Source organism: Sminthopsis crassicaudata, chromosome 2 (genome assembly GCF_048593235.1).
Source record: "Sminthopsis crassicaudata isolate SCR6 chromosome 2, ASM4859323v1, whole genome shotgun sequence".
Taxonomy (NCBI): Eukaryota; Metazoa; Chordata; class Mammalia; order Dasyuromorphia; family Dasyuridae; genus Sminthopsis; species Sminthopsis crassicaudata.
Genome location: NC_133618.1, coordinates 359,816,639 through 359,844,638, shown reverse-complemented (window position 1 = coordinate 359,844,638; position 28,000 = coordinate 359,816,639). Strand labels below are relative to the sequence as shown.

The window sequence follows — 28,000 nt, the reverse complement described above, 5'->3', positions numbered from 1 at the left end:
GATTTATTCATGTTAAGCCGTATGTAACAATGAAATTCTGATCCAGGCCAGAGCCAGAGACCCAAAATCTAATGCTTTCACTTGCTCTTATCTGGAATTGTGCTAATTGTAGATAGCAAAGTCATACTTATTTGTTACCACAAAATAATTGACAATTTGACTTTTTAAAAAGGTCTCATATGAAAATGGTATTTTCAATTTAAAATAACAGTATTTGAAAACATGGTATTTTTTGGAAGAAGAAAAATCTTGAAGTATCAGAATTTAATTTTTACACACTACCATCAACTTCATTCCCCTCCAATTAAGGTAAATAAAAAAGCCTATTCTTATAGAAATGTAAATGTGGTGAAAAAGATGGGGTGGTACCTATAAAGTTCTAGTCTCTCTGCTGGAAATAGTCCTGAAGTGAAAAGTCAAGAACTAGCAATAAGTTTCCACAGAGATTCTGTAGTGGCCTTGATTTTTATTTTTCTTTACCTGGAATTCAACAATTTATAAATTGATTCTTTGTTTGAATAAAACAGCACCAGTCTGCCCTTTGCTACAATCAAATTTTGACATTTTTCAGTACTTAGTTCACAAGTTTATTATGAAAACACTGCAGCGCTCTTGTGCAGTAACATCTTACAGGAGGAAAAAAAAAAAAAAAAAAAAAAAAACAGTTCAGTTCAAAACAACTCACCAGTATCTGACAATAACAAAGAACAATGTAGGGCTGAGGCTGGGAAGGGAAATAAACTGAGTGCAGACAAATCATACAATTAAATTAAACAGTATTCCCTGAAAATAAACAAAACAATTTCAGAACTCACAAATAGAGGGGAGGCCTTGGTACTTATTTTTCAAAACGTTCATTAAGCTCCAATGATTGTTTGCTGCTATCCTTATCTACAGTCATGCTGAGTAAAGCTATAGCTAAATGGAAAGTTAAATTGTATTCACGAGGTGTTAATGTTTACATCTTAATATTTGCAGTCTCTCAGAGAAAGCAAAAGTAACTACAAATAGCCTATGCCAGAAACTGGTTTCTTGACCAACAATGTTGCTTCAGCATGCAATGAACTGGTTCATTCTAAAGTGGTCACGGCTGTTGATGACAAGAGGCTCTGTATTTTTATATGGCACATCTTTTGGTCCGTATGAAAACAAGTTTTTTGAATGTTAACTATTTTCTGACACTTTGGAGTTACTGTTGCTCTTCCCATTTCCTTTAGGTCAACGTATGGTTCATGGCAATACTGTACAAGTTTAAAATCTCATTACAGGAAGTAGTCTGGGGTACGACGAGTAACATGTGGTTCACCTCTACGTGGTGCTGGGTCAAACTGCAAGCTGAAAAACAAATCGTCGTATTTCAAGAGGTCAAAATAATGATGGTAGAAACAAATTATCTTTTTCTTATCCCAAAGTTCACTTTTCTAAATTTTAGTCTTCCTTAAAACTAATAGTTCAATATAATATAAATTAAGATTTAAATTTAAAGCCCTAAAGTCATGATCCGCTATGACCTATACAATGTAAAAATTATTCTTAGCCTGGCCTACAGTTAGTCTAACATGCCCAATTTCTGTCCAACCTACACACTACTGAACCTCAACACTTTGCCCTAAACCTATAATCTCTTGTGAGTTAACTGAAGAATATAACTTCCAACTAAACAAAATATGGATGCAGAAGGAAATCTGGTTTCAATCATACATTTCAGTGATACTCATTCAATTTATTTAATGCACTAATTACATTTCATGGACATTTTGTGTCCTTGAGAAGTAAGTGCACACAATATTATTCATTATTAGGGTCCCTAAGTGATCACAAGGTTCATATTTCATATATTTCAAAAACAGAAGTGTATTTGTCTTTAATAGTAACTCAAAACCCACATCTATTCAATATAACTATATGTTTAAAAGTAATTATACTGATAAGACAGAGAGTGCACACTGGATTTAGTCCCAAGGGTCTTGGTTTTGACTCCTAGCTCAAATCTTTACTATAATGTGACTAGAAGAAAATGTGCCCTTATTTATCATAAGTAAAATGAGGATAATTCTTATATCTATCTCACAAGAAGAAAGCACATTATAAACTCTAGAATATTACATGAACATGAGGAGTTCAAGTATAGCAAACTGATTTAACCTTTTCATTTCTAAACCTTTAGAACTACATTCAACTATTAATGTTCTAACTGCTACCAATTCAATTCTACATTAACAATTCTACGTTGCCACTTAACAGACAACTTATCGTGTAAATACTTACAAAGAGTACTTTAGAGTATCATCAAGTTCCATGATTGCAGCTTGGTTACCACAACGATAACAATAATTTGGAGCACTGAATATTGTTACTACATTCCTGTCATGGCACCAATTATATCCCTAAAATAAGCAAAAAGAAACACCAAGTTAGATATGACTTTATTATTATTTGACTTATGCTATTAAATAAAAGAACACAAAACATTTTTGTCCTGTTTTGAGGATTGCTTATTATTATGGGAATATAACATGTACACAGATAAACAAACGTAAAATACAAAGTGATTTCAAGAGGAGGAAACATTATCAGAGGAATCAAGAAAGCTCTTAGAAGCAAGGAGTTTTATTATGCAGGGGTGAGGAAGAACAACATCCCAAATAAGAATAGCTGTTAAAAAGGTATGGAAATGAGAGACAAAATGTCACATATGTGGAATAGCATGTAAGCCAACAAAACTAGACTATAGAATATATGAAGAAAAATGATGTCTAAATGGACTTGAGAGATGGGCATAAGCAAGACTATGAAGGTCTTTAAATGCCAAGCATAGGAGGCTTTTTATTTTATTCTAAAAGCAACCAGGAATGACTAAAGTGGAAAATCAACATGGTTAGGTCTATACTGTGAGAAAAATTCTGAGAGCTAAACGGACCAGTAAACTCTAGATGAAAAGCAATGAGGCTATTGCAATGGTTCAAAACAGAGGTGAAGACAATTTGAAATCAGGGTGGGTTGTGGTGTGAGCGTAGACAAGGGGATGAACAAAAGAAATATAATGAAGAAAGAATTAACAAAATTTGACAACTAACTAAATATGTAGGGTAAAGGAGAACAGAATGAGTCAGGAATGATTCCTATGAGATGATCCTGAAAAAACTGGATGTTTCCAGACGTATGACCAAAAAGATGAAGAACTAGACATTTTTTCCAATTTTCAAGATCACTCCAAAATAGTAATTGTGCACTAGAGATAAAACAATTTAATTGTTACCACCAACTAGAACATCAAAAGATGCCTAATGAAGTAAAAATCCAATAGACTAATAACAAAGAAGAGTATCTCACCTCTAACTCACTCAACATTCCATCTTCTTCCCCACATTTTGGCAAGTTGCACAAACTGATTCACAAGCTTGCAACAGAACTCAACTCTACTTTCCATCCACTTCCACAGAAAATCAGAAGGCAGAGAAACCTATTCTTTGCTAAGCCTGGAGTATTTTCTACTGAAACATTAGTCAGAGAACTGAGAAATAGAACTAAGACAGGATACCAATGTGTGTGCATCTATCAGGCCTGCTAGAAACAGTCACTTGTGGTAAAAAACCGAAACTGCTAAAAGCATGTAAGTCTGAGATGGCTTTGAGATTCCATTTCCAGAGAAAGCATGATTAAAAAATTAAGGAATAAAAAAATGAAATGACCAAAGATGTCAGGAAGTCAATTAACAACCTTGAGCATAAGCAAATAAATTAACAATGAAGAAATTAATAAGAGAAGGAAATATGGCCTCCAAATTAGCTGTCTGATGAGGCAAAGAACCCTTCAGATTCCCAAGAAAGCAAAAAAGCAAAAACAAAACACACACAGGAAAATATTTCTGAATGCTTTTAAAAAGAAAAGAATTATGAAAGCACAATTTGTAGTCTGAACAGCAAAATTAACTGGCAGAAGAGAAAAAATTTAAATCCAAGAAAAGCAAAGCTCTCCAGAGAAATGGGAAAAATGGGAAAAATGGGAGGGGGTTCAGTTTAGAGGAAAAGATTATGAATTCTGTTGTGAACATGCTGAGTTTGAGATGCTTATGCTTAATATATAGAAGCAACTTTGAGATATGAAACTGGGGCAGAAGGGAGAGAAGATTGCATATGTAGATTCTAGGAAATCAGTAACATGGAGATGTTAGTTGAACCAGAGATAAGTGAGATGGAGGAGGCGTAGGGGAAGGGAGGAAGAGAAAGAGAGACAGAGACAGAACCAGAGAGCAAGAAATGAGAAAGTTGACCAGGATAAAGCACTATGTCATAAGATACCTAAATAGATAAAAAACCTCATGGGTCTTAGAGAAATATAAATAAGTGGTAGCTATACCACAGGACATATTCTTTTTAGTATATTGTATAAAGATTTAATGTGCAACTAAACTTAGCTTATATCAAAATATATACATAGACTAGGACCAAGATATTTAACTATTAAATGCCTAAATATTTAATATGCTATTTATATAAAAATTTAAAATGCCAATTATAGCATTTCAGGGCATAATGGGGGGCATAGTCTCTGGGCATCATTCCAATTATGCTTTTATCCTACATCTTTCCAGATGCTCCAGAACATATTGGGGAGACCAAAGCTCAATTTCTCTATAAGGGGAAGAGTAACTACCGGTCTCCTTTTTTCAATTTTGACTTTCTGTATCAGGACATAAAACTTAAAAGAAGAACAGGACCTTTCTCACCGCAAATTTTCAAGGAAAGTCTGGATGATCACTTGTCAGGCATATTATAACAGAAAATTGAGGTGAAGTTCATCTTTGGACCTTATTTCCTACACCTCTAAAATAAAGGGAGTTCATTTTAGAATTCTGGCTATAATCTTATGATTTATGACTTACTTCCATCACCAGCTGGTGAGCTCTGGATACCAACGTGAGGCCATTGGCATGATTAAATGTCTCTGAAATATCTTGTCCAAATGTATATCCAGCACCTCGAGGAGAAATACCCCAACCACCACGGTCATCTGGATCTGACCAAAGCAAATCACACATTGGACCCTACAAACACACATTAAAATTAAAATTAATCTTTATAAATTAACCAACTATGAGCCATTTGAACATGAGAAATAGCATGTATTTGTAGTATTTAAGGACAAGTTGTTTTTAAAAAATTCTGAGTTTGAAATTATCTCCCTCCGGCACTCATGGAGACAATTCTAAAAAGATTATGTACTTTCAACTTGTTGTTCCAGAAACAGAGATGGATGGACTTGCACTGATACATCTACCAGTAATTCTCTTATCTAAATTCTGTAGTGATCATTATATTTCAAGGTAGCCAAATAACAGCCAAATATCCAGATCTAAATAATACATATCTTAACTAATAGTCACTAGTTTAAATATAAACAAATACCTGTAAGGTTTAGTTATTAACCTCCCCAAAAGAGAAGGAAAATGACAGAATAGTTTATAAAGAACAAATAAAAACAAATACCTCATGGGGAACTTCTTGTAGGCGATCAAGTGCTCTGATATGATCCAGTGTATCTATGGATGGTGACAGACCACCATGTAGACAGAATATCTGAAAGAAGTATTTACATGTCAAGATTGCTCAAGAGAAAAAATAAAAAAAATAAAAAGATTACTCAACAGAAGCTTTAGGTATTTTGCATTATATTTATTACTAAAGCATTCCACACATAGCCAGTCCTAAGCTTATTCAAGCTCAGGTACCTGTACTATCACAATCAAAATCTTATATCACCATGTAGGCTAGTCATCACGGTAGTCAGTGTTCATTATCCTTTATTCTCTCCCAGGATACCTTTGTGCATATTATTCTTCAGGACTGGAAAGCTCCCTTCTCCCAAAATCTACATTTACTACTTTCTTTCAGATTCAATTTGCTTCAGCTTCTTCAAGCAGTCAAAGAAGACTTTTCTGATTAACTTCATCCCACACCAATCACATATTTGCTTTTCATTTCCTTGGTATTTTTATGTAGTTTGTACTACATAAAACTATACGACTGAACTCCATGAAGGCAGGAATGAAGTTTCTATCATCCTTTGTCCCATTATATCTACTACTCATTTAAACAAGTGCTAAGTACTGACGCTACACTAATACACTGAGAATGACATCAAAACATACCTGACCATCCACCAAGGCAGTTAGAGGAAGATAATCAAAAAGGTCTGTAAAATATTTCCAAACATTTGCATTTCCATATTTCCTTAAACACTCATCATAGAAACCATATACTTGTGTGATTTGTCTACTCTCATGATTCCCTCGAAGAATAGTGATACGTTCACGGTAACGAACCTGAAAACAAAAACACAAAGGAACATTAATTAATTTCTTAAAAGGAAGCCAATTACAACATAGAGGGAACCTCAAAGTGGCTATTCCAGTTTACTTAGGAAAATATTCAATTTTCCTTACCAATAGCCAAGTTTTCAGGGTTTAAAATATTCTTGAAAGCTTATTCTCCTATTGCTTAGGCAAATACTAAAAGAACACCCTTCAACCCTGAAATCACACAAATTCTTAGGGAAATGAAATACTCAGATTTCTGCTGATCATGTAATTCTGGATTCTAGGTATAGGTGGATTGGTGGATTTACATACTTTCCTTCATGCTTTCAATTTGTTTAGTTAGTACCATAGGATTTTATTACAGGAAATTGTCATTCAAGAGTGACTCTGGGGAGCAGTTAGGTGGCGCAGTGGATAGAGCACCAGCCCTGAAGTCAGGAAACTTGAGTTCAAATCTGTTCTTAGACACTTAGCACTTGCTAACTGTGTGAACCTGGGCAAGCCTCAGCAAAAAAATAATAAAAGTTTAAAAAAAAAAAAAAGTGACCCAGAAATAAAACTAAAACAAAGAGCCCAGGAAAATGTCTTTAAAAGTCATACACAGTACAACTTCTTATGGAACAGATGAAGATTTTTCTCCTTAAATTATATAGAATATTTCATCTGTAATTGTGAACACGCTTCAAAATCTCAAAGAAAAAAATGAATGACTATTAATTCCCTCCAAAAACCCACTTTTTGGCACTACATTAATCCACTCCTTTCAAAACACTGAGGAAAAGCAGCTCGTGGCTGCTACATTATGTATATCCTTTCACAAAACTGAGTTTGGCCTGCTGGTTCTCAAGAAATCTAAATAAATTCTAATAATGTCCTACAATTAGAGTTTTTCTTCAAAAGGAGCTATAGATAATATTAAAAACAAAAAAATTTTTTTTACACATTCCCAGTTGCCAGCACACAAATTCCTGGGATACTTATATTAATTATGTATCAGCACAGCTTTTTAACACTAGTTCCTAGAAACAGCTCTCTTGAGAAATAGTTTTTTTCTTCCTATCTCTTCATTCATTTTAAAAAGTCAAGAAATGTCTATGTCTATTTTCAGTAAAACGAAACAAACAAAAAAAAAAAAATAGCAGCCACATACTAGGATAGTAAAAAGCATTCATGGTACATAAATAAATGGTACACATGGCCAAAGAAAAATGATAAAAGTTACCTTAAGAGCTACAAGCAGTGTTACTGTTTCAACTGAATAATATCCTCTGTCAACATAATCACCCATAAACAAGTAATTTGTGTCTGGTGATTTGCCACCAATTCTAAAAAGTTCCATGAGATCATGAAATTGCCCATGAACATCTCCACAGACAGTGACTGGACATCGCACCTCTTGTACATTGGACTCTTTTGTAAGGATTTCTTTAGCCTATGGATGAAGAAAAAAAAATAAGTATATTAGTATGCTTAGCAACAGAAGAAAATAGCCAATTTTACTTGCTATCTAGAATTTCTATTAAAGTGGATAACAGATTATATAAACTAATAGTCTCAAAAGGATCAATTAAACAAATTTCTTTAAATGCTAATGGCATAGGAAAAATAATGAAAACAATGGATTCTCTCTGTTTGTCACTCCAATGACTGCCAGAAATTATCAGGGTATACTATATTCCTCTTAGATGTTTGGACTTCTCAATGACATTCAACTAAACACTTATTAGCACTAGTGTGACAATGTTAGTGGAATAAGTTTTTTCAACTATTGAAGATCATTAAAAAAAAAAAAAAAAATTAAACTGTAAAATTAAGCTTGCATAATTTTTTTTTAAAGAATCAATGATTTTTTTCTTTTTGTTGGAACAAATACATTTCTAGAGCCAAGAGTGGAGACTCTTAGGAATATAAACAGGCACTGTCCATTCTTTCCCAAATTATTACTTTTAATTGTAATAACATTTATTTATTTCTCTCAAAAGAAGAAACCAGTAGTTTAAACTTTCAGCAGAAGACTGCAAAGAAAAATACTATAAGCATACTCAAATGTTCTAAGTTCTTCAGGTATTCTTGAGTATTCTTCTTAACAATAATTTCATTCATCCCCTTGTCTCACAGCCAGAGATGAAGGTCACTGGGCAATCACTATGACTAAGGTTTGTTTTGCAGGAGTGAATTTTCATACCCATTTATGTTAACAATAATAGCAACAATAAATCATGGGCTCCATACACCCCAATGAAGTTAATAAGAAATTGGATAATGACAGAGTAGAAGTTACTTTTAAAGGGACAACGATTCAGGAAATGATGATCTACCCAACAGCAACAACAAAAATCCCTGAATAGTCAATGTGATGTCTAAGAATAGAGATTTTTTTTTTTTTTTAATTATGGATGTCTACCTAAGAGTACGAGAAAGATAGACACATGTGGAAATCAAGGTGATGTAAAAGCAAAAAAATAAAATATAAGCTGCCCATTCTTAGCTACAAGTTTAAGTTCTAAATGAACCAAAACATGGTTAGTTAATTCCAAAACATGCAGTGGTAGAGGAAAGAACTACTTTTGGAGTCAGAAGTTTTGGGTTCAAATTATATCTGCCTAGTGACTATGGCAAATCACTTTAGTTCTACTGTTCTGTTTTCTTATCTCCAAATTAAGTGAACTTTATTCTTGATTTCTAACGTCTAGATTTAAAAGTCAATGTTTTAAATTTCCTCAAACTAAATGAACCAAATTAATCAACAAGTATTCATTTATCACTATGTGCCAGGCAATGTGCAAAACATACAAAGACTAAAAAATATGTACTGAAATGATTATACATAAATTCAAGAGTAATGGGGAAAATGGGTGGGAAAGATTAGGAAAGCTGTTTTGAGGGACAACAGGGACCTTATAGGTGGAGAATTGAGGTGGGATTATATTCCTGACAAGGAAGGCAACTGATACAAAAATGAAGATGAAGTAGCATATATAAGAAACAGGCAAAACGGCCAGGAAACTCATAAAATCCTACCTAGACAGGAAACTTGAAAAATTTCTAGATCATTAAAATTAATGTTGTTCAGTCATTTTTAGTAGTGTCCAACTCTTCATGATCCCATCTTAGTTTTCTTGGCAAATTCCAGATCTTTTTAAAGATGAGAAAACTGAGGCAAATAGCAAACAAGTTTACACAACTAGGTCAGGTTGAATGCAAAAAGAAGAGTCTTCCTGGCTCTAGGTCTATCCACTGTGCCACCTAGCTGCCCCTTAAGACCAAAAAAGTATTTGGTTTATATATGCTTGATGTCATTATTATCTAGGATAAATTCTGATTCAGAATTGTTATCATAGCTTTATATCCAAGAACCTATGTCATTTATAAAGCAAATTAGGGGATGTTTTTGTCAAGTTTTAATCTTGCCTAGATACTCTTTTTGGAGGTAATTTCTTGCTACAAGCTCAGATTCTGATTGCCATTCCTGTTCCTTCAGATGGGCAAAGCTATTTATTTATAGCACTCTTTCTGACTTTCCCTTAGAAGTCTTGCCTGTTTCACTGCTGCAGATTGGGGTCAAGGCATTGAGTATAGTTGGTAAAAGAGAGATTTCTAGCTGCATCCAATTAGAAGCCATTTCTCACATCTTTGAAACTGTTTATACTAACGTCTTCTTTTTAAAAGTTCAATGTCTATGATTACAATATTCTGGTTAACATTTACAATTACTCCTTTTATAAGAATTGATTTATACTTAACAATTATACAGAAAAATTTCCATTTTTAATAACATAAGAGTTGTAAATACTACCAAATTGGGACAAACCAGGCAACTAAATGACACAGGAGCTGGACTTTTGGCTTGAAGTTAGAAATTAAAATTATTTCAAAACTAAGCCTTGGAGACGTACTAGATTTGTGATCCTGAGTAATTTCATCTTCCCTCAGACAGTTTCCACATTTGTAAAATGGGATAACAACACCTACATCCTACAGTTGTTCAGGATAAAATGAGATAATTTAAATGGATGGGCTTTAGGCTAAAAACAAAGATGTAAAGAAGCAGCAAGTAACATCAGAACATTAAAAAAAAAAAAAAAAAAAAAAAAAAAGAAAAGTGACATACTAGAGTAAGGGAAGAAAAAACTGAACACAAAGCTAAATAACATTGAGAATCTTTGGAGAAGAATCCAGTGCAAGGATTGATGTGAATTCACAGGTGGCATGAGGAAGCAAACTGGATAAAAGGAAACTGAGTCAAGTGATAGTAGTGATTGTTGACTCCCTGATGTGGCCTATTTGTCAGACTTTAATGAGAGGTCTGATGTTTTTCCTAGAATACAACTGATATAGGACTGAAAGCTTTCCAAGATTTTAGACACATCTAGTAGTATTATTTGCTCTCATGCATATTATATCATCACAAGGAACTTAAGAAACAGTGTACAGTGTTAGGGTTTAAAAGTCCTAAGCAGGTCTTTGAAAACCTAGACCCAGATATTTTCTTCACTATTGTTTAATAAAGGCAACATGGGTTTCAAGAGGGAAAGGCACATTTAGGAAATGAGTAATTAAGCTAGTCTCCAAGAATATGATGTAGATTTCTGGATTATGGCTTAATGATGGAATCTTAACTATGATGGTAAAAATACTAACTGGGTATGATGCAAAGATTTGCCTTAGCTTCTATCTAGATATAAATACAAAATTTAGTAGTAAACAAAGCAAACAAGAGATCCAACAGGCAAATTAGTCCTAATCATTTATTTTATAATTAGAGAAAACTTATGGTGGGAATAAGAGATAGTCATGGGACCATCAGACAAATCATCTAGACAAAAGGAGCAAACAGACTGGGGGTTTCCTGGTTTAAACCAAGAAACATCATAATATCATAAAACTATAATGTTATTGTGACGGGGAATTCAATGATCTCAGAATTTGTTGGAGTACTCCATTTAGGAACTACAATTTTGGCCTGTCTTAAAGAGAATTTAAGTACTATTAAAAAGGTATTCTGATTGGATTAGCCAAAGAGTAGGAACTGATCTCTATTTTTCTCTTTATTGTATTGGTAGGTTTTTCAACTGAGTATAGGGCTTTATCTTTAAGGAGTTATTTACTACTTCACTATAAAATATAAGACTATTCAAAGTATTTATCTTTGATACAAATGGGAACTTTGAAAGGAAGAGACAACCACCTTTTTACAACATGTGATAAGAGCTAGGAGTACCTGGCTATACATCCTAGATCACAGAGTTTAGAGGTAAATAGGAAGGATCTCATGGTCTAAAATTTCATAGAAGTAATCTTTCAAGAAAGAAATGGATAACTATTTAATGAAGGGGCTCTTAAATTTGGTTCCAGGGTCAGATTTAGAACTCTGAATCTGATTGGGAGAAAAAAATGTCATCTTTATTTTCACTAGTTTTTAACTAAAATTTGGCATTCCCTTTAATTATTTAAAAACATCATTCTGAGAAAACGGTTCATAGATTTTACCAGACTCCTAAAGAAATCCCTGGACACATAAAAAAGCTAAGAACACATGATCTACAAAATGAAGATGTCTTGTAAGAGAATATCTTCAATGCTAAAGTTCAGAAGGAAACAAAGAGGAATACTAAAGAGAAGGAAGAATTTAACTTTAACTTTGCTTGTTTTCCTCTTTCTGAAAGGATGACCTTTATGTAAAGAATGAACAAAATAAGTTAACACAGAAATGAAACCCAAGATAAGTAAGGTAACTATCAGAGAGAGCAGGCTTAAAGAACTATATGTCAAGATATTGAAGAACCTGATGTATGTAACAGCTTAACAGAGCAGTTTTTGAAATGTCTTAGAAATTTTTCCTCCTTAATAGTATTTTTATTTTTCCAAATACATGTATAAATAGTTTTCAACATTCACTTTTCTAAGATGTGTTCCAAATTTTGCTACTCCCTCCTTTAGCTCCCCAAAGGCCTGAGGAACTGTGTGATCCCCTTCCCAAGACAGCAAGCAATCTGACAAGGATTAAATACGTGCCATCCTTTTAAACATATTTCCATGTGTCATGTTGGAACACTCAAATTTTTTAAAAAATGAGGACAGAATTTTTAAACTAAAGCAAAGACTAATTCCAATCTATACTTTCAAATTCTTGAAAAAATATATTGTTAAAAGGATTATAAGTAAACATTTGCAAACATTTTTAAAAGGAAGCAGAGACTGCAAAAAAAACTGAGTTTCCTTAAAAAATGGTGGAACTTGTAATCCCCCCCCCCTTTTTTTTTTAACAGATCACTAGACGGTCAGGAAATATTACATATAAAGTTCACTTACATTTTGGCATTTTAACAAGATATCTCATGACAAATTTTGTAGGTAAGATGGGGAAAAGTGAGCTAAATGATAGTATTGTTAGATTTAATAAGAACTAGTTGAATGATTAGACTCAAAGATCAAGTATTAATGGATAAATGTCAATTTAGATGAAGCTCTTTGATAGTATCACATGTTCAATATTTTTTAATCAAGAGATTAAGTGAAGGGATAAATGGTACATTATCAAATTTCCAAATGACAAAGCAGGGATAAACAAATATAGTGAATAAAAGAGTTACTATGGAACAACTCACCACTCCATCCTTTTCAGTGAACTTAAGTGGTCTCCAAACTCTGGTCAGAACACATTTGGAGCACTATATTCTGTTTTAAACACATTTTAGGAGGGAACAAACTGGAAGACCAGAACAGGGAGTGTCTCAGATCATAACAAATGCATGTCCAGTGTTTTTTTGAAGGAACTGAAGAAGTTCAATCCACAGAACATGATGGGGTGGGCAGGGGTTTGTTTTTCTTTATTTTAAAGGTTATCATGTATATAGAATCCTAACATTTAGAGCTAAAAGGAGATATTAGAGGCCATCTGGTTAAACTCCATTATCTTACCAAAGAAACTGAGGTTCAGAAAGGTGGAAAAGGTTTGCCATGGCTACACAAGAAAAGGATACTTCATCTACTTGGCCCTAGAGGACAGGAGCGGGAGATTGATGTAGTGTAAAAACTTCCATTTCATAACCATTAGAGCTGTCCAAAAGGAAAATAAATTGCCTTGGAAAGCAATGATTTCCCCTCACAAGAGATGGACATGACAACTGGATGACCACTTTTTAGGGATACTGTATATAACAGTCAATCATGGACTAAACTTGATGATTTGTGAAGTTAAGTCTGAGATTATTGAATTTAATTTTATATTGGTCAGTCATGTCCAACTCTTTATGATCCCATTTAGGGATTTCTGGTCAGATACTGTAGCTGTCTGGCATGTACTCCAGTTCATTTTACAAATGAGGAGACTGAGGCACAGAGTTAAGTGACTTGCACAGTGTGACACAACTAATAGGTGTCCTGAGGCCAGATTTGAAGTTGGGAAGATGACTCTTCCTCATTTCAGGTCCAAAACTTTATCCACTGTATCACTAGTATTTAATTAATGAAAAATGTTTTCCTCTGAATGGATCAAATGAGAAGCTATTTTCTTTTGTTAAAAATTAACATCACAAGCCATTCAATTATATAGCAAAGTAGAGAAATGATCAATCTATTCAATTGATTCCAGAGGATTATACTTTTAGAATATTAGCACACAGTGTGAAAACAGGTCCTGGTTCACTGTGCACAATATCCATCAGGGAGGTTTTTTTTTCAGTCTCAAAATATTTTATCATTTAGCCTTGGCACACAGGCAATAACAAACCAATACTTGCTTCAGACAATTTTTATTTTAAAACTTATCTTTTCTTGAAGACATTCATCACTAATTTTTTTTAAATCCACCTACCAAGAAATTATCTGAAACATCCTTTGTAAATTTGCTATTTAAAATGTAAGGGGAAGAGGGGAATTCTTGAGGGAAAAAGGAAACAAATGCAATGTGCAACCTTTTCTGCTCTACTTAGATGTACAAGTCCAATAGGTTTAATATATGTAAAAAAACAAATTGCTTCCACTTGAACCAGTTCATTATAAACTGAGTTATTTTAAATGGTTTACATATACTGTTGATAGTTTTTAAAAACATGTTAATCTTAGTGCCAAAATACGTCACAATAGGAGAAAAAAGAATTTAAACGGATGATAGCTGCCAAGAATTAAAAAGCAAAACAGAAACAGAGCTCTTAAGTAATTTGCTTTGCCAATATAAATAACTTTGGAACTTTTAAACAAACACTATACAGAATTAGACTGAAATCAGCAATTAATTACCATCTATTCAACATAGTTTAAAAGTACTTTTTTTTCCTACAAGAGAAAATCTGTATCCTTTCCATAAAGGTTTAGGCATGTTAAGTCCATGGTTGAAGACAGCACTAGAGGTGTCTATGTTGAGGAAAATATGTTAAAGTTCATAAATTAATCTGTGCTTCTTCCAGTTGATCAATGATGGACAGAAATAACTACACCAGAAGGAACACTGGGAAGTGAATGTAAATTGTTAGCACTCCTGTCTATCTACCCAGGTTACTTATACCTTCGGAATCTAATACTTAATGTGCAACAAGAAAATGGGATTTACACACATATATTGTATCTAGGTTTTATTGTAACACATGTAAAATGTATGGGATTGCCTGTCATCGGGGGGAGGGAATAGAGGGAGGGGAGGGATAATTTGAAAAAATGAATACAAGGGATAATATATATTTTTAAAAAATTGTCATAGCTAAGTAAAATAATGCCAACTTTCTTATTTTTGTTTTGGAAAATGTAGTTATTGTTTTAAAAATATTATTGGTATGACATATCATTAATTTATTATAAATAAATATTTCAAAATTTAAAAAAAATTAATCTGTGCTTAATTACAGACGTAAACAAACTATTCTTATACCACAATATTAATATGAAATTTACTACTCTTCAAAATCATTAATAGGTAATAAAGTAATAAGTCTGGTATGCTTTCAAGTAAGGGAAAACTAGCCAAACGCTGTGTATAAAGGACTGAAAAAAAACTCAACTCTGTTCCTTCCCTCAACACAATCACAGAAATAAAATCAGAAAAAAGGGTCAAAACAAAAAACCATGACATTAAAATATACCAAAAATATGACAAAATATTAAGAATTCTCTGAAAACATTTCAGAAAGGCTAATGATAAAGACAGAAAAAAGAACCATAGGCCTGATGAAGACCAAGACATGGAAGAGTAAGAATTTAGGGATCTTGAGACTAGAGGAAAGAAAAAGAAAAAGTTGTTTTTTGAAAGGCTTTTTTTTTTTTTTTTTTTGGGGGGGGGAGGATTAGAACCAGGTAGAAGTTGAAGAGAGCCAAATATCAACTTCACCTTGATGTAAGAAAAACAATTTGTTCAGTTGTTTTCAGTCTTGTCTAACTCTTTGTGATCCCATTTGGGGTTTTCTTGGCAAAGACAACTGAAAGAGTTTCCCATTTCCTTTTCCAGGTTATTTTACAGACAAGGAATATATATATATATACACACACATACACATACACATACACATACACATACACATACACATACACACACACACACTTCTTCAGGTATAGGTTGGGGTAGATGTCCTCTGAGATCTATTATAAGAGGAGAAAATAATTAGAAGCAGAATTCAAATTACTGGCTATCTTTACAAGACCTGCCTTTTCTTAATTTGCTCTCATTATAAAGTATAGATTTCTTTAGTTTCTAATCATATCAGAATCTTTAAATTCATTATTACCCTTAAAAAAAATTAGAGTAAAAGTCTCACCCAACTTTGTAATAATTACTGGTAAGATGTCATTTTAACCCAAAAGATAAAAGGAACTGTCCATCTGGAGAAACCCTACTTCTTTTCCTACCTTATATTTAGTTCTATTACTGAAGAGAGTACTTAACCTGGGGTCCACAGACTATTTATTTCAGAAAAACTTGGATGGTAAACATTACCATCCTTTATTACACCTTTATTTTCATTTTCACTAACTTTTGGTTTCCTTTGTCCTATCTAGTTTATGAATTAAAAATACTATTCTGAGAAGAGATCCATAGGATTCACAGGCTGCCAAAGGATTCCATGACACAAAAGATAGAGACCTTGTATAATACAGTTAATTTGAAATGATTTTAATAATCCAAAATTAAAACAAAAATCTTCAAAAGCAGTGGAGAACGTAGCTAAACTATGCTTAAAGGCACAAAGAACACTCTAATTTTAACTCAGAAGTGTTGTGTACCATTGATTAATAGATAATATTTTATAATTAAACCACAAATAATCTGTTTTGATATACATACGAATAAAGCATAAACAATTTTCAAGCAATATTCCTACCACAAGCCATTTCCCTTGAGTTTTAAATGTGTCCTCTGAAAATGTAAAATTACAACAAAAAAGAGCTTTTTAAAAGAGCAATTTCTAATGGATTATGCTTGCACAGAACATCTGAAGACAGCACTAGAATGGGATTCAGGAGAACTGAATTTTAAGACTCTTTCTACCAGAAGCAGATAGAAGTCATTTTTCTCTTTAGGCTTGTTTCCCCATCCATCCATCCATCCATCCATCCATCCATCCATCCATCCATCCATCCATCCATCTATATTTAAAAAAAGATTTAAGCAGGTGATTTCTAACACCTATTCCTGAAATTTGGTTCTATATTAAGCAACTCATTAATTTTCACAGGGAAATACAAATTATTACAAAGAGTTTATTGATAGGGAGAGGCTCTTTTTTTCCCCAAGTACCTCAAAGATGCTTAAAAAAAAAATGTTCCCTTGGTTTGGGAGAATTTAACTTAAAACCATTTATAATCACAAAAACAAATGCAACTGAGATTAAACTTGATAATTTTGCAAAAACAAAGAGCTCCTTTCAACCAAAATTGCATAGATAAAATAGATGGTAAATTTGTGGGATGCTATTTCCAAAAAATAAAGAGATTAATTAACATCTAAAGAATCCATCAGTTAAAATTCTCCCTCTTCAAATACGTCCGTCATGGTGTAAAAAAGGCAAGACTTGTTTCATTTCTGCCCATCTATGTGTCATCTTATTCCAAAGTCATAGCGCTGAAACAAATGACAAATTCATTGAGCTCTTCCATTGAAGCTTTTTAGTAGTTTTTTTCCTCAACTACCTAATGAAAAAATGTTTATGTCAAAAATATATCATAATTCAGGAGTTTCATCACAGGAAGAAAACAAAAATTACAATGGTCAGTTTAAGAAATGGATTGCTTTCTAGTAAATAGAGTTAAAGAGCAATTTCTTTGGGTCAATCCTCTTTTCAAACTAATTTTATCTAGGTTGTTAAAAAAAACCCTTCCCACACTGGCCAAACTGCCACCTTTGTTGCTGAAGGCAACAAAGAGGATGGCTGCTAAAGGATTATTCCTCATTATCATTTTGGTCAAACATGATCCAAAGAACAGACAAAAAGATTTTCAAAATTGAGATACTCAATGGAAAATAAAACATAGAGAAAAATTATTGAAGGGAATAAAAAAAAGCAGATATGTAGTAGTAAAAGATCTCCTTCACACATCTCCTAATCCCTTGATTGCCCTAAAAAGTAACATACATATACCACTTTCCTTCCCAGGATCTCCTCAAAAGCCATTTAAAGACCACTGGCAGTAATTCTCTAGTTTCCGCTAATGGATGGTTCAAAGGAGAAAACTCTCCTTTGCCAAACATACCACTCTAGGGGACTAGGGAGGAGGGGAGAGAACAAGGTTTTGACACTAGAGTTTCTCATTTCTCAATTTGCAAATGCAGGTAACTGAAGTGTCTGATCCTTCCTATGATGGATCCACTTGTATCACAAAACTATTTCCCTTTTTATCTCACTAGTCTCAAAGTGGAGCTAGATGAAATAGCAAAGTCCCCAGGCTTAGAATCGGGAAGACTCATAGTCCTCAGATCCTTACTAGCTCAGCTTGACTCCAAAAAAGTAATTTAACCCTATTTGCCTCAGTTCTGCATATGTAAACTGAGCAGGAAAAGGAAATGGCAAACCAATGGCGTATCTTTGCCTTAATGAGGTCATGAAGAATTAGACACAACTGAAAACAACTGAGAAAAATCTGTTACCCCCCCCCCTGAATTCTCCTCTTTTTCAAGGGCATAAAAAATCTAAACCAGCTATATCTGTTCCACTCCTATGTCAAGGAACATTTGATTCATAATAAGAACAGGTGGAACCTGTAGAAATATTCTGACAGTTGGTACATTTATGAAGGTTCCAGATATTAAAATTAGTAGTAAAAGTAACATCATTTGAAAAAAGTTAATTACAGTGAAGCTGATAAAAATTATATAGCCCTTATTTACTCAAATCCAATTCACTCGCATGCCATGGCAGGTTGTCTTGGAGAACGAAGGATAAACAACAAAAACACCACCATCAATTTTATTACATTACAAATGTTTTGAGCTCCAGGTAGCACCTAAAGTACAGTACTGCTTGTAGATTCTTGTTCAAATATAAAGAGCTTGTTACCTTACCATTCAATAGCCATAAGACAGTTCAAACAGATTAATATTGATAAGTTTATTTCAATAAACTCAATAACAAGCAAATTTCTTAGTAGTCACTCAAAGAGAATTCCTCAAAATAACTTATAACCAAATAAAAAGGAACCTCCACTTTATACGGCTGTTCATTATGCACCTCAATTTAGATTTCTAGTAGGAGCTAATATATAAATCATCTGACCTAAAAACATTACTAACACTTTCTTTTCCAAAGAAATTTATAATGCTTTGCACTTTCCCACCTTCGGAATACTCTTTTAAGGAGGAAAAAAAATCCTGCCTAGTCATTCCATTCTTATTTCTATCCATCCTTTAAATCTTATCTTCCTTCAAGGCACAGTTCAAAAGCTACTTGCTCAAACGAGCCTGTGATCTCCCACCTGAGCAGTTCCATTGCGACTTATTCCCATTTTTCCTGTAGCACTCATCTAGTTTTGTCTGTCTCTTCTACTAGCTAGATCAGACTAAGTTCTGTAAGAGATCAAGTGTTGATTGCATTTTTTTTCATCCACAGATTTCAATGGCTTGACCACCACCTCTTCCACGCAAAAAGAAAAAAAATTACATTTACCTTGTTTATATTTTGTGTTTTACATATTTGTATATCATTTCTCTTAATAAAATATAAATTCTCCTCCCAACTCCCCATGGCAGGGACTCACTTATTTTTGTTTGTTTTCCCAATGCACATATCAGGCCAATGATAATGTTTGGTGACTGAGTGTCCATTTCCTTTGTATCACAATGAGAGATGCCCATTTCCTATATTCCACACCATAATCTCCCCAACTTCATTTTTCTATCACTGTATTCAAGACAAAATCCTGCAGTGGCTTTATTTAATGAGTTTGACACTTTTACGGTGACATTCATGTTTCTCAAGGTAACTTTGAGAATATTGCTATTTCCATTCTTGGAACAGAACATGAATTTAGCAACTAAATAATGAATACCACCAATTTATTATTATTATTTTTAATTAAAGCTTTTTATTTTCAAAACATTTGCATGGACAATTTTTCAACATTGACCCTTACATATAATCCTGTGTTCCAAACCTCCCCCCTTCCCAAATATCAAGTAATCCAATACATTTCATCAATTTCTAAAAACAGAGATTTTAAATTATATTGCTTAATGCAATTTTTTTTGCTTAAAATAAAAAATAGTATTGAAGTATTCATTATTATATGTGGCACCTAAAATAAATTTTGTACATAAAATTTCAAAAAAAGTTAATCAGATGCTTCAACAAACACAAACTCAGAGCAAAAAAGGAAAAATACTAACTCTCTAAATTTCTAGAACATTTACAAAAATTTTCAGAACTGAAAAAAAAATAGACTTCCAAAAGTCTATTTCAAAAATTCAAAAAAAAAAGATAGATAGAAATTAGACTAGCTCTACTAAATATCAGCTCTAAGAACCTAGTATGTACATGTACGTGATCTTGATCATTCAATTTCTAAAAACTGAAACATGATATACAAAATGATTTGGTATAAAGACATAACTTCAATGACTTCCAGAATTTTCACGTACTTGAGCAAGACTGGGGTAGTAACAAGACAGAAAAATAATTGTTTCAAGAACAATAGGAAGCAATATACTTATTTCAAATATATGTAAAAATTTTAAAAATGAAATCACTTATAATAGGCAAAAATTTTATATATGGTGCATATGCCATAAAATTTTTTTAGAACAAACCATATCTGGGGAAGAAATACTTTAAAAAAAAATTCTCTGGTTAGGCAAAATTTGAATTTTTCTGAGGTTCACAAAGCACTTTTTAAAAAATCTGAGATAGTTATATTTTAATATTATAAACTGTCGAGGAAACAACACAAAAGATATTAATTGCCTGTGCCAAAGTTGGATAGTGGGCTGCAATTTTTAAAAGCATAATTGTTATAACTGTATCTAAGTTAAACTAAATTTTAGAAGTCAAAGTAAAAACATTTCCTAATAGTGAATTTTAAAACCAGCAACCCATGCATATTTACAACTGGTGTAAAAACAGCTGATAGGCTGAAAATATAAAAATTATATCCATGAGAAATTCGAGACTGAGTGGCAAAGAACAATCAACTGAGAGTTTGGGAGAGGTATAAATTGAAATTCTGGCACAGGTGGGAATTTTTTGTAAACTGGTTGAACCATTCTGGAAAGCAATTTGGAACTATGCCCAAAAAAGCTATAAAATTGTGATCAATCCTTTAGATTCTTTGATCCAGCAAAAACCACTACTAAAGATCTGTACTACAAGGAGATTAAAAAAAAAAAAAAAAAAAAAGAATTATATGTACAAAAATTTTTATGCCAATGTTTTCTGTGGTGACCAAGAATTTTAAATCATCATTTGGAGATCAATTAATTGGGGAATGGCTGAACAAATTGTGGCATGATTGGAATGGAATACTATTGTACTTTAAGAAATGAGCAGAAGGATTTTAGAAAAACCAGATAAGGATTAAGTGAACTGAGGCAAAGTTAAGTGAAAAGATCCAGAAAAACATTGTATACAGTATCAGCAACATTGTATGGTAATCAACTGTGAATAACTAAAGACACTTGTGAAGGATTTATGATGAAAAAAATGCTATCTACCTCCAAAGAACTGATGGGAGTTCTGCATATAGATCAAAGTATACTATTTTTCACTTTTCAAAATTTTTTTCTAATTGGGGAGCGGGATTTGGGGGGAGGGGGAGTAGGGGTAGGGTTTTCTTTCACAATATGACTAACATGTGAATATATTTTGCATGACTAAACATGGATAAAGTCTATCAAATCTCAGGGAAAGAGAAGGGAGAGAATTCAGACCTCTTAAAAATTAAAAGTATTTTTACATGTGACCGAGAAAAAATCCAAAACGTTATTAAATAAATTGCAGCCCACTATCCAACTTTGGCACAGGCAATTAATATCTTTTGTGTTGTTTCCTATCTCAGATTTGAAAAAAAGTGCTTTGTGAACCTCAGAAAAATACACTAGTAAGAATTTCTTTGAAGAGATAAAATTCAGTGTTCTAAGTATAAGGAGATATTAGTCTTTCCTTTCAGCACAAGCACCTATTTTTACTGATTGTTCGAGGTATACCACTTTGCAAGTCTCAGTATTTTTTACCAGAGACCCATTACAGATTACCACTGTCACTGACATTAAATATTTTAATATGCAATAAGCATTTTGAAACAAACTCTTGCATCAGGTTCCCTTTAATGCAACTCATCTAAGCAGCATATGTTGACAATCACTCCAAATTTTTCCTTCTGAAAGTGTAGATATTTTTTAAAAATAAAAACTTTCAGAATGATTTTTGCAAAAGGGATCTAAGAAGCTTGAGAAAGCCTCAAGACCAAAGCAATTAAATATTATTATTATTAAATTATTATTAAAATATTATTAAAAAGTAAAAATTATTTAAAAAATGATATCAAAAAATATCATTTACAGCATCACACACTGATTGCTAATATAAGCACCAAAAACAGTCCCTTCTCAGAATTTACAAAATAAATACAACAAAATAGGGGAGAGGTGTCAAGGAAGAGCCTACAGAATGAGAAAGTAAAATAGCAATTCAAAGTCAGAGATGAGATAGAAGTGGCATTGCAGAAATGAAGAACAGCCTGTGCAATCTCCAAGCCTGGAGATGAAATATCTTGTGAAGAAAAGCAAATAGACCAGTTTGCCATGGCTTGACTACAGAGTGTGAAGATTATTTTGTAATAAATCTGGAAGGCAGGCTGGAGTTGGATTATAAAGGATGCTAAATGCCAACCAGAAGAGTTTTAGTTTTAGTTTAAAGGAAAAAAAGGGTAGTCACTGGAACTTTTTGAGCATAATTAATATGGTAAGATCTATGTTTAGGGATACCAAACTTTAGCATCTATGAAAAGAAGAAAAAGACTATGAAGCCACTATGATAGCCTCAACTAGGGCAGAGGAAGGGATAGATGATATATGTGGAAGCAAAAACTTGGGTAACTGACTGGATATGGGAAGTGAGGGATAAAGGATGATCCAAAATTGTTATTTAAAGGACATGTAGGTAGAGAGGTCCAGCAGGAAGTTGGAGAGCAAAATTGGAGTTTAAGAGAGATTGAGGAAAACCTACTTTTCACCAGATGAGTGTTCAGGGGGAGGGGAGTGGGGAATATATTTTTATATTGATAAGTCTGTTATCTTCAGACTTTGTAATTTATTTATAGGTTTATTGAACTTTTAGGAAAAACAAAATAAAAACATACGAAGATTGACAAAGTAGTCAGCAAAATCACAAAATGACTTGACTGAAAAACATACATCCTCCAAAAAACCAAAACTGTTTAAAAGAGATCATCAAAATATACATTAACCCAAAACTTTCAAATTAGTGATCAAATGATCACTCCTCCAGTATACAAAGAGATCCATTCCAGGAAAAATATTTTATTCAGAGATTATAAATAAATCAGAAGAAATCTCAAAAAGTAGAGGAGGAAGGAAATTGTAACCAAAGAAGAACTAGAATAATCATTGATCACAAAATAGAAAATTTTAATTACATCAAGTTAAAAAATTTTGTACAAACAAAACTAATGCAGACAAGATTAGAAGGGAAGCAATAAACTGGGAAAACATTTTTTACAGTTAAAGGTTCTGATAAAGACCTAATTTCCAAACTATATAGAGAACTGACTTCAAATTTATAATAAATCAAGCCATTTTCCAATTGATAAATGGTCAAAGGATATGAACAATTTTCAGATTATGAAATTGAAACTATTTTTACTCATATGAAAAGGTGTTCCAAATCATTATTGATCAGGGAAATGCAAATTAGGACAACCCTGAGATACCACTACATACCTGCCAGACTGGCTAAGATAACAGGAAAAGATAATGAGGAATACTGGAGGAGATGTGGGAAAAATGGAACATTGATGCATTGTTGGTGGAGTTGTGAACAGATCCAACCATTCTGGAGAGCAATTTGGAACTATTCTCAAAAAGATATCAAACTGTGCATACCCTTTGATCTAGCAGTGTTTCTACTGTGCCTATATCTCAAAGATATATTAAAGAAGGAAAAGGGACCTATATGTGCAAAAATGTTTGTGGCAGCCTTTTTTGTAGTGGCTAGAAACTGGAAATTGAATGGACGCCCATCAATTGGAGATGGCTGAGTAAATTGTGGTATATGTATGTTATGGAATATTATTGTTCTGTAAAAAATGACCAGCAAGATGAATACAGAGACTTGGAGTGACTTACAGGAACTGATATTAAGTGAAATGAGCAGAACCAGGAGATTATTATGCACTTCAACAACAATACCTGTATGAGGATTAATTCTGATGGACATGGCTCTCTTCAACAATGAGAGGATCCAAATCAGTTCCAATAGATCCAGCTACACCCAGGGAAAGAACACTGGGAAATGAGTGTGGACCACAACATAGCATTTACACACTTTCTGTCATTATTTACTTGCTTTTTGTTTTTCTTCCCAGGTTATTTTTACCTTCTTTCTAAATCCAATTTTTCTAATGCAACAAGATAACTGTATAAATATGTGTACATATGTATACAAATAAATGTATACACATATCATATTTAACATATATTTAACATGTATGGCAATACCTGCCATCTAGGGGAGGAGGTGAAAAGTTAGAACAGAAGTTTTTGCAAGGGTCAAAATTACTCATGCATATGTTTTGTCCAAAAAAAAAAAAAAAAACCTTTATTCAAAAATGAAATGGGGGGCAGCTAGGTGGCGCAGTGGATAGAGTACCAGCCCTGAATTCAGGAGTTCAAATCTGGTCTCAGACACTTAACACTTCCTAGCTGTGTGACCCTGGGCAAGTCACTTAACCCCAGCCTCAAAAAAAAAAAAAGGGAATTTTCTCCATGGCCAAGAACCAAGATCCCTCCTTCCCCCAGTTCTGTAGAATATGTAAGTGCTATGCATTTGTTTACATAATTTGAATTTTTTTTTTTTTTTGCTGAGGTCACACAGGGTCACACAGCTAGGAAATCTTAAGTGTCTGAGGCTAGATTTGAACTCAGGTCCTCCTGACTTCAAGGCTGGTGGCTCTATCCACTTTGCCACCTAGCCACCCCCATAATTTGAATTTTAAACACTTAAAAAAAAAAAAAATCATCCCCTCCCCGCCCAGGATTCCAGGCTCATAAAACATTCTGGTTAAAAGCAAATGAGAATTCACCAGCAAATACTATACACAATGCAAGGCAATGTATTATTAGGTTTGAGGACTATGATAATAAAACAACTTAAGCTCTCAAAAAGCTTTTAATTTAAAAGGGAGGCAGAAGCAGCATATATAGAAACATACTATAAACAAACACTGATAGATGTTTACACTCTTACATGCTTGTATGTACTTACACCTTCAAATACACACATGGACAATAAAAGGGGAATTTAATAAATACAAAAAGAGGTACAAGTCAGAGCACTATGAGAAAAGGAGGGAGCTATTACATTTGAAGTGCATTGGAGGAAAGAAGGTGTGAATTGCAGGCACAAGCTAGAACTTAAAGAGAATAAATAAGGGCATAGAGCTCAGAATAATTTTCATTCTGACATTTAAATGACTTTTTAGCTACAAATTTATAGCTCCTTCAGTTGGAATTATACCAGAGCATCATTTCTAATTTATTTTTAAATCAAAATATAATGTTGGGAATTTTTTCTTGCACAAAGGTGAATGAACTATTATACTTTCAACTAGAGGTTAATCCTGGTGCTATTGAATTAGGGGGTCAACAACCAGTACACATGTCCAAGATAAATTAGAATTCCAATATAAATACAAATTCAATCCTATAAATTAGCAGTTTGCTTTTACCATCTATAGAAGAGACTACTCAAGTTGCAGGGAAAACTTTTAAAACTGTCAATTTAGGTGACAGTTTGAAATACAATCTCTAAACTGCCAATCTCAGGAATACAAAGAACCCTTCCACATCTTTAAGAAAATAGAATTGTGCAACAGATTTTCAAATAGTTTTTGTTTAAATGTAAATTTCATATTCGACATTAATCCAAAGCTTTCCATTTAGTCAGTCAACAAGTAACCTTTATTTCCCTCTCTATGTGAAAAGGAATCTCACTTAAATCTTAAGACTATAAGGACAAAAGATTATGATCCTCAAAATAAGCTTTATTAATAACATCAACAATATTGTAAAAAGTTCAATATGTACAGCCACCTTAAATCTAGCTATACACACATATAAAGTACATTTTAATAAGAATCACAAGTTATTTAGTTTATTTTCTTCAGCTAGTCAAAAATGTTGTTATTCAAAATGAATCGTTATCTGCATAAGGGGGAGAAGGCTGCTTGAGGAAAAATATTAATATATTTAACGATTCTTACAACAGCTCAGTATTTTACAACGTTCATTTTACAAATTCAACAAACTAGCACGTCTCTAAATTATGATACTTTTAAAGGGGGGGAGCAAGAATACTGGAAAAAAAAGCTGAGAAGTTATAGAATGAATTTTATTGATACCACTTACTTTAATGACATTCAACATGCGTACCAATTTCTTTCAAGGCAAGAAATTAATCTATTTTATGATAACACCATTTAACCACGACCCTTCTTGTAACTATAACAAAATCCAACTAATTACGGTGAAATATGAAATTCAAGACTAAGACTTCTTAAAAGCCCAGAAAAACTCACAGAATGCACTTTAATTCCATTTGAGCAAGTTATACATTGTAACAAGAGTTGAATTTTCTATCCAATTTTTTAAAGTCCCATGACCTTTATTTCATACAGTCCAGGAGACCCTAATTCTAGAATGTTATTTTACCTTTAGATTTTAAACCCGGGAATTTCTTGGAACCATTTTTCCTCACGCAAGGAGAATCAATCCCCTTTAAATCATCTTTCCTCCCACACAACCCACTCCCCCCCAGCCTCCCCATGCCCAACCCCGTCTCCCGCCCATCACCGAAATCTTTCCTGGTTCCCAAAGACGAACTTAGTCCCGCCACCCTCTCTCCCCCTTTCTGGAGACCCCCTCCTCCCCTGCCTCAGCTCCAGGGTCCCCGACCCCCTCCCTTCCAGTCCACCGCCGGCCGGCCGGGACCCGGCCACTCTCAGAGCTTCCCGAGACCCAGCCGAGCGGCGCCATTTTAGGCAAAGGCAGCGAAGGCGGCCAATCCCAGCGCCAGATCCAGGGGGCGCCGAGAAGCCCCGGGAAGCGGAGACCAAGAACCGGGCTCAAAGGAAAGGCTTTCTGCAAGCCGGACCACCTCTAGTAGGAACGGAGAAAGGGGCGTCGGGTGAATCTGGCGGATTCCGCCATGTTGCCAGCCGCAGACTGTCCATGCCCCCTCTCTCTGTCCTAGCGAGAAGGCAGGCCAGGGTCTTAGGGAAGCCTCCCTTTTCCCCACCCCACCCCGCCTCATCCTCATGGGATAGGCCGACCGTGTCTCCCAGGACGGAGGAGGAAAAGGAGGAAGCCCTCCCCCAGCCTTCGATCCTCGCGCAGAACCCGGGGGGCCCGGCTCACCCTCCCGGGAGAGGGGGCGGGCACCGCTGACTCAGGCCCTGGGCCCAAGGCCCCGGCCTGCTGAGCGGCCTCACCTTTTCACAGAGACTCTTGACCTGAGACTCCGAGAGTTGCTTGCATTCATTAAGCTGCTCGATCCACTGGTCCAGCTCCTTGGTGAAGACCTTCTCGTCCATGATGCTGCCGCCGCCGCCGCCTCCGGGCCCCACCGGCACCCTCTCCCAGTCGCTCCGGCCGCAAGCACGCACTCACACAACTGCCACCGCCTGTCGCGGGGCCTGTGGGTGGCGGCCGGGCTTGCTTCTCGGGACCGGCTCTTTGCCCGCTGACTCTCCTGGGCGCCGGCGGCAGCGACTCCTCCTTTCCCTCTAGCTCTGGAACTCAGCTTCTCTGTAATGGCGGCCGCCCGGCGTACTGACGTCAATTCCCCGACGTGGGGAGGCGGAGGAGAAAGGAGCTGGCAGGAATTTGGGAAAAGAGATGGCGCAGCCGCAGTTTCAGTGCGGAGGGTGGCGTAGGGAAAGGGATATAGGGTGTGGGCGCGATGAGCCCGAACTGGGAGGAAGAGGCACCTTAGCTTCAGGGCGGGGTCTCGGAAGGGAGGGCGTCCCGGG

At 34.5% G+C, this 28,000-nt stretch overlaps 1 protein-coding gene across 1 annotated transcript; it reads right to left on the bottom strand.

Annotated features, from left to right (window-relative positions):
* Window positions 1–446: 446 nt before the first annotated feature.
* PPP2CA (protein phosphatase 2 catalytic subunit alpha) lies at window positions 447–27,980 on the bottom strand. Its single transcript, XM_074290920.1, has 7 exons — window positions 27,461–27,980; window positions 7,542–7,751; window positions 6,152–6,325; window positions 5,490–5,579; window positions 4,886–5,047; window positions 2,269–2,387; window positions 447–1,335 (listed from the first exon to the last, which is right to left on the bottom strand). The coding sequence occupies exons 1-7, from the start codon at window positions 27,560–27,562 to the stop codon at window positions 1,263–1,265; spliced, it is 930 nt and encodes a 309-aa protein (XP_074147021.1). The 5' UTR covers window positions 27,563–27,980; the 3' UTR covers window positions 447–1,262.
* Between the last annotated feature and the right edge of the window lie 20 nt (window positions 27,981–28,000).